The sequence below is a fragment of the Antedon bifida genome, chromosome 3, assembly GCF_963402885.1.
Source record: "Antedon bifida chromosome 3, ecAntBifi1.1, whole genome shotgun sequence".
Classification (NCBI taxonomy): Eukaryota; Metazoa; Echinodermata; class Crinoidea; order Comatulida; family Antedonidae; genus Antedon; species Antedon bifida.
The window spans coordinates 34,983,984-34,991,426 of record NC_136228.1 but is presented as its reverse complement, the minus strand read 5'-3'; the positions used below and the strand labels follow the sequence as shown (position 1 = coordinate 34,991,426).

The following is a 7,443-nucleotide window of genomic DNA, read 5'->3' as shown; positions in this document are numbered from 1 at the left end:
TTGGTTCACAGCATGGCATGGTTTTGATTCTTCCTGGAATATAAAAAAATTAAATGGTAAACTAGGCCTAACTAGGGCCTACTAATTATTTATCATGTACTCTTACTCTTGTATTGTTTTATGTTCATATTTCGAAAGTTGCGCTCAATTTTTTAAAGAACAGAAATGAACTACCCCCTCTATAATTGTTTATTATGAGAGGGTTGGAAAATTGTTTTGACTCGGGCCAGAGAGCAGAGGTGGTACGATGGGCTCCCTAGGCCTAGCTAGCAGACCTAGCCTAATTATACTCTAACATAATTTCTTAAATATAGTTTGCCTGGTGCAAAAGTGCATAATAAATGTATTGTAATTGAAAATGAACAGTTCTTATCTAGTTATCATTGCCTTTTAGTCTTCCCACATGTACGTAAACCAAAGATTTTATGACGTACATAAACACAAAGCACGTTGTATTGCATTCATACGATGCGGGCGTCCTTTATCTATCAACATGGCGCGCTGCTGCAGCATTTTACATACATTAAGTATAAAATAAAATGTGTCATTTTAGATTTCCACACAAGTACAGTAGCCACAGTATTATTACTTTGTTTGAATTCATAAAGAGTTATTACAGAGTATAAATGATACTTATACAGTTTTGTGTTTGTAGAAAAAGCATAAAGGGTTTTTTTCTATAATAACGACGTCGGCGTTCCATACCTCATAACGCTTTCACTCTGTATTTTAAAATTTTGTGTGCGAACGATGATGATCTGATATAACTTTTTTGTAAGTTTTTGATTGATTTAGAGCATTAATGTTCTAAAAAGGCCGCTCGGGGACAGTGAGTAGCGTGATCTGGTATCTTAGTTTATATACATTATTTCATTTAAACGCCAAGGCCTAGACAACCAATACAAACAACATATTAAATGGACAGAGGTCGTGGAAGAGGGGCAAGCAACGCTTCATACAATGGTTCCCAGCCTGGAGTCCAACAAAGAAGCAATGTGCTCAGAGGTAAACAACATGTTTTGATTGATTCATATTTGATTTTAAATGTTCAGGTCATAATATAAAAAAAATACTAAATAATAAATAAGTAAGGTGCGAAAAGAAACAACTATAGTTGTTGCTTTTGACTTGACTTTTATTTAGTACATTTTCTTATAAAATATGAATTTGTATCATGTGAACAAGGCAAGGGTGAATCATATGTCACTGTGAACAACATTAATAAAAGGCCTTTAACTAGGCCCTACAGTTTTAGTAGTACTACAGTAGTAGGACTCTACTGTATGTAGTGTAGTATATAAATATTATATTTGTAATTCTGAATATTAAATCATGCATCTGATAAAAAAAGTTTACTATTTGTAATTTTAGGTCTTGGACGGGGAAGTTTTTCTAATCAGAATGGGAGCATACCATCAAATTCTGGAGGATCAGGCACAACAGATTATGATGATACAAGTGAATATACCACCTCCATGAGTGAATCAAGTTCTGGACAAAGCACTGGACAATTTAAACATTTCATTTCACCACAATCTTTACCATTTATTGAGTGTGTCGATTCCGGCCAGAATCAGTTAAAACAGCCGTTTGCAAGAGGTGTTGATGATGGTAAACCAAAAATATGCAGCAGTATTGCAATGGGAAGAGGAGAGGCAATCTTTAACAATGGAAAAACTAGCTTAACTCGAAATGCTAAAGGGCCGACGATTCAAATCGAAAACAAGACCCCTCCAAGTTTTACAAAGCAACCAGATACTGTAAGAAAGGGGTTTGATCAAAAAACATTTGCACAACAAGATGTTCAAAAGCATTTGCCACAGCCTCATAATCTACCTCCTCCAATCAATGAATGGCAAGGGTTTCCATATAATGAACAAAGAAACTACTCTAGACAACAACATCCGATGACGCAAGACTTGCGAATTCAGAAAAATAGTCCAAGTTGTAACGACGCTCAGATGGGTAGTTTAGGTGTTACGCATCAACAAGTTATACAACAATTACCAAGTCATCAACATTCTGCCATGAACCAGTGGCAGAGTTTTCCTCGTAATACCCAGGGACAGTCCATTTCTGAAAGCAAGCCAACATCTAAACAATTCCTAGAAGAGACTCAGAATGCTGAACAAATTTTCAATCGTTCTCCAGCTGTCCAACCACCTAATATTGAAAAACAATTTAGACAGCAACCAATGAACTTTTCACAGGGTGATATTAAACCATCAACAGCCAATAATACAGAGGATTTGAATGACTTGTTGATATGTGACGACTTGGGGGGAGGTTTTGGTATGGACTTGACATCAGAAGAAGGGGATAAAGTACAAAGGAAGGGATTCAATAATATGTCACCTCATTATGTACAGAATTTTAAAGAAATACCACCACAATCATTCCCTAAAAGGTCAACTACCTCACCAAATGTTCCAGATTCAAATACTTCAGTTTTGGCTAGGCATTCTCCAAAGAATAGCCCTGTCAATCAGTTCATAGCTAATACATCACCAAATCCTCCTACCGATGCAAACAGACATCAAGATACAAAGCATGTTACAGTATTACCAAGAAAATCATTACAATATGAACATCAAAAGCAGTCTGTATCATATCAGGCAGTGAAAAATAGAGGAGCATCTTATACAGATAGTACAGGGCAAGTATGGGTTGCACCATCTGTAGAACCGAACCAACACCCTCAGGAATCGTGGCGAAATTCTCCTAATCAAGGTAACTGGAGGAATAATCAATGGGGAGGTCATCAAGAAAATGCAAGAAATTATTCTGGTAACTGGAGAAATATGGAACCAAATCAAGAAGGTGGTAACTGGAGAGCTCCGTCTAATCAAAGACCAGTTAACTGGAATAATCAATCTGAACAGAGGCAAGGGAACTGGAATAAACCGTCAAATGATAGAACAGCAAGTAACTGGAGAACACAAAATACACCAGTTAAAGCTCCAGATCCAGATAAGTTAACTATGGAACAAATGAAGAATGAGTTTGAATGGCAGAGGTTCAAAGTTGTTCGTAAAATGAAAAAGGTATAAAAGATATTTACATTACTTTCTTACTGTGAGTCTTAATGTTTAATCAATAAAACTTTGTTTGAGAAAACTATTCAATACTTTGCAAACCACATCATTTTCCTTGTAATTTTATTTAGGCTATCTCTACTGTTATGATGGATGAAGTGAAAACTAAAGCAAAGGAAATTTCAGATATCCTGGAAGGTGGTATGTTCAGTTTATATTAGAGAGCTTCCAGTTTGCGACCACCCTGAACAAGTTAGATCATGTCAATTCAATGTGTGTAGCAGAGAAGTTGGAACGTGTTCCTCACTCTACAGTATTCCATGGCAGAGTTTAGTAGTTTCTAGACAACGAGTGATGATTCTCTATTTCATTAATAACTAAGAATGCTTATTGACATCCAAATTATTAAATTATTACTGTAAAAATTTGTATTTAGAAAAAAAAAATGCAATTTTTATAATTTCAGAGACAACCCGTCTCGCATCGTTTCCTGCTACATGGCCTAAAGAACGACACGTCGCATTGGAGGAAATCCTTGATAAAGCAGTTCAAGATGAGGAGTTTAGACCAATAGCTGGACACCTAATAAGAGAGATTTATGGTATTAGTAATACATGCTCTTTGACCACCTTCATTTCATTTTATTCATCAAAAAAAACATAAAAATTATAAAACATGTCAAAGATAAAATGCATAAAAGATGAAAAGGATCAACAACAAAAAGCTAAAAGCTTGTACAAGGTTGAAGACCTAAAAAAACTAAACAGCTAAAACTATAAAAGGATATATACAATATATTAATATATAAATATAAAATAACATTGACATCGGCAGAAATTAAGATTTGTACTTATTAATTAGATTCAACTTATACGATTTTGATTCAACTTCTAGCAAATTTGTAGTGGAGCTGTTAATATGCTTGCCTTCCATTCCCAATGTTCAGGGTTCAATCCTGACCTAGTGCCCTAATAATTATAAAATAGTTTATCCATCCTGTAATTGGCAAGTTACTACTTGCTGCTGGATGTGTAGAAATTTAAAAAAATTAAAGAATTGTAGTTAGTTCTGAAGAAGTGCTATTACTGCAAAGTATAAACCTGTAATCTGTTTCATATGTTTATTTATAGAGTTAAAACCAGACAGATTTAAAGAAATAATGCATGAGGTGTTGTTAAAGAAAGAACCAGAGTATATTAAGGTATTGTTTGTAGATTCAATTATTTGATATACCTGATTGTTACCCTTAATGTGTTATAGCGAAACAGCAGACTTTATTAGAAAGATACATTGGAGGATATAAAAGAGACCAATTATTATTAACACCCTATTATCAGACAAGTTGCTGCTACGAACAGCATTTTATATTTTATCTTTGTATTAATTAAAAACCACATTGTTTTGTTTAGGTTTCAACTGCAGCAAATAGTGGCAAGGTTAGAACATCGTACTGCTCTTACTTAAGTTCTGTGTTGTCTGCATCGGGTACTGAGTGCGAGGACAACAAGTTCAATGCAATTGTTGCGAGTGTTATCATACGGTTGATTCAACGATGGCTATACTTTGATATTAAGGTATGTAGATAAAATTATGAAAATAAAGATTGTAAATATGGATCTAGCACTATCATAATTAATTTGATTGGCAGGTGTTATTAGTTAAGGTTTTAAATAATTTTGCCACGATCCATACTTTTTTTTTAGGGAAATCACACAGAGATGGACGAATATCTAACAGTTCTTAGTGATTGTCTTACTATTCTTGTTAAGCTGCTTCTGCCTCATCTAAGCACTAATCAACAAAAGAAAGTCTTTAACCTAATTAAAGACAAAGTCATGTCAAATGCACAAAGGTAAACCTAAACACTTCATTACTTATCAACAACAGACTACACCTAAAAATCAATAATATTGGTAGCATCACAAAAAATGATTAAATCTCTAGTTATCTTTATCCTCAATATGGGCCTCTGTTGCTCTCTGCATTACCAGGTATTTCACTCAGTTTCTGAGCGATAAAGCTTGGTTCCCACTAGGATGCAAGTCAACGACAGCGAGTTGACCAATCACAAGCGATAGTTTGAATAATCCATCTCTTGTGATTGATCGATTACTTGTGTTATGTCCTAGTGGATTATGTCCTAGTGGGAACCAAGCATTAGTTTGTTTATTAACAAGGTGATATATATGCATTATTGAGGTTAGGTGGAAATTAGAGATACAAGAAATTTCATTTGTCTTTGTGAAAAACAAAAATATTTAAGAATTTAAAACTGTACATTAAGAAAAGTTAAGGTGATTGATATTCTATTCTTTATTTTAACAGAACAATGAAGTTAAGTATGTTGAATCTGCTGTTACAATGGAGCAGTGGTTGGAAGGACGATTTATTTTATGCGAATTATCTTTATGATCCAGACACGAGTGAATCACTCATGAAAGTTAATAAACCATCTGCAAACAGTTCTGTCTCCAACAAAGATAGTGACGCAGCTATTAATTCTGAAGTCGATAATAACGATGCTGTACGTAGTGATATTAATGTTGTAGCTAGTGCTACTGATGTTTCCAATATGCTTGCCAAACCTGAAGAAGAGTCTTCACACAAACCTAGTGATGTTGAGATTAAACCTGGTGCTAACATGATGGAGTCTTCAAGCACATCTAACTGGTGGGAGGAAGATGTAAAAGTGACTGAAACCAAAGATGAAGAACGGAATACAGAAGCTACAGAATGGCACGAGGAAGAGAGTCTGGAACCAAACAAGAGTTGTGTCCAACAGAATATGGAAGCTACAGGGTGGCATGAGGAAGAGAGTCTGGAACCAAACAACAGTTGTGTCCAACGGAATATAGAAGCTACAGAGTGGCATGAGGAAGAGAGTCTGGAACCAAACAAGAGTTGTGTCCAACGGAATATAGAAGCTACAGAGTGGCATGAGGAAGAGAGTCTGGAACCAAACAACAGTTGTGTCCAACGGAATATAGAAGCTACAGAGTGGCATGAGGAAGAGAGTCTGGAACCAAACAAGAGATGTGTCCAACAAAATACAGAAGCTACAGAGTGGCATGAGGAAGAGAGTCTGGAACCAAACAAGAGTTGCATCCAACAAAAAGGTACCATCATCAATGATGAAGATAAACCATTCACACCAGTATTATGATGTACAATTAATTCCACCACCATTGGTTCACATAGTGCTAACAGTAACAATGATAAATATTTAATTATTATTAAGTCACAATGTGAGGTGTTTGAGTGCAATTTAATGCTCAAACAATAGCTTTAATTTGCAATTCAAAAAACAATATTTATATTTCTTCTCTTTTATATAATGAATAATTATGGATTTTGGATAAAAGAAGCTGAAGTCTTGTATATCCTTGAGATTTAATTAATGTTTATAGTCTGTTAGTTTTGCATCATTATTTTATACTTGGAGAAATAATGAATTACAATACTGTATTAGATCATATTACAAAACATCCTTTATAATCAAATTTTTCATATGTAAATATTTGTGTGTATATAACATTTGTATGTTTCTAGGCCAGTATGTTTGCATTCTAACATGCATGTGACATTACATACACTAATTACAATTAATGATATAAAACATACTTCAGATACCAGGAAGTATTCAGTGTTTTTAAATTATTTTTTAAAAACAAAATTTAATATTGTTAAATTAAAAAATTGGAACGCCAAACAATTGATTTTATTCAATTTAATTTCAGTATTTTTAAATAAAAATTATAAAATCCTCTCAAATAGTTTATTATTTTTTAATACCTTTTGTAACTAACATATAAATATTAATTGTACTTAATTTGTAATAATAATATTTTCGATATTGGTCATTAATGTTTTATTCAAAACACATCAACTGAAAATACAGCCAATGGTCAGATGATACAATAGGTTGTTGTTGTGGGCTTTAGATAAATTATTCAAAATTAATATTACAGTAAATGTAACAAATAATTATATTAAAACTTTTGGTTCTAGAAGATAGAATCTAGAAATATTTTGAGAATAATTCAATCGTAAACAAGCAATTTATTTAGCTTGTTGTTTTAGAAGTGTGGTTTGTTTGTCCTAATAAAATGTTTTTTTTAAATCATATTTGATCAGTGATTTGTTTGTTTTCATGTCTTGCTCCAATCACCACTCTCCTATAAGATCTTATTTTTTATCTCTTTTCTCTAGTTATTGAATTGTATCTGTCCTCCATTCTAATGTAGATCATCATTAACACAATTCCATTATTGCAATACAACTTCTTTCAATGTTTAAATCTTTTATCAAAACTCCTCACCTTTATAATTTTTTCTGTGCTGTCAGATTATTATTATACATTATGTCCACAGTTACAGAGCATTGAACTTTGACACGGGTCCTATAAAGC

At 33.5% G+C, this 7,443-nt stretch overlaps 1 protein-coding gene across 1 annotated transcript; it reads left to right on the top strand.

Moving 5' to 3' along the window:
* The first annotated feature begins 823 nt into the window (after positions 1-823).
* LOC144838454 (uncharacterized) lies at positions 824-7,178 on the top strand. Its single transcript, XM_078693821.1, has 8 exons — positions 824-1,005; positions 1,372-3,044; positions 3,167-3,236; positions 3,502-3,636; positions 4,166-4,236; positions 4,445-4,609; positions 4,739-4,887; positions 5,361-7,178. The coding sequence occupies exons 1-8, from the start codon at positions 918-920 to the stop codon at positions 6,196-6,198; spliced, it is 3,189 nt and encodes a 1,062-aa protein (XP_078549947.1). The 5' UTR covers positions 824-917; the 3' UTR covers positions 6,199-7,178.
* The last annotated feature ends 265 nt before the right edge of the window (positions 7,179-7,443 follow it).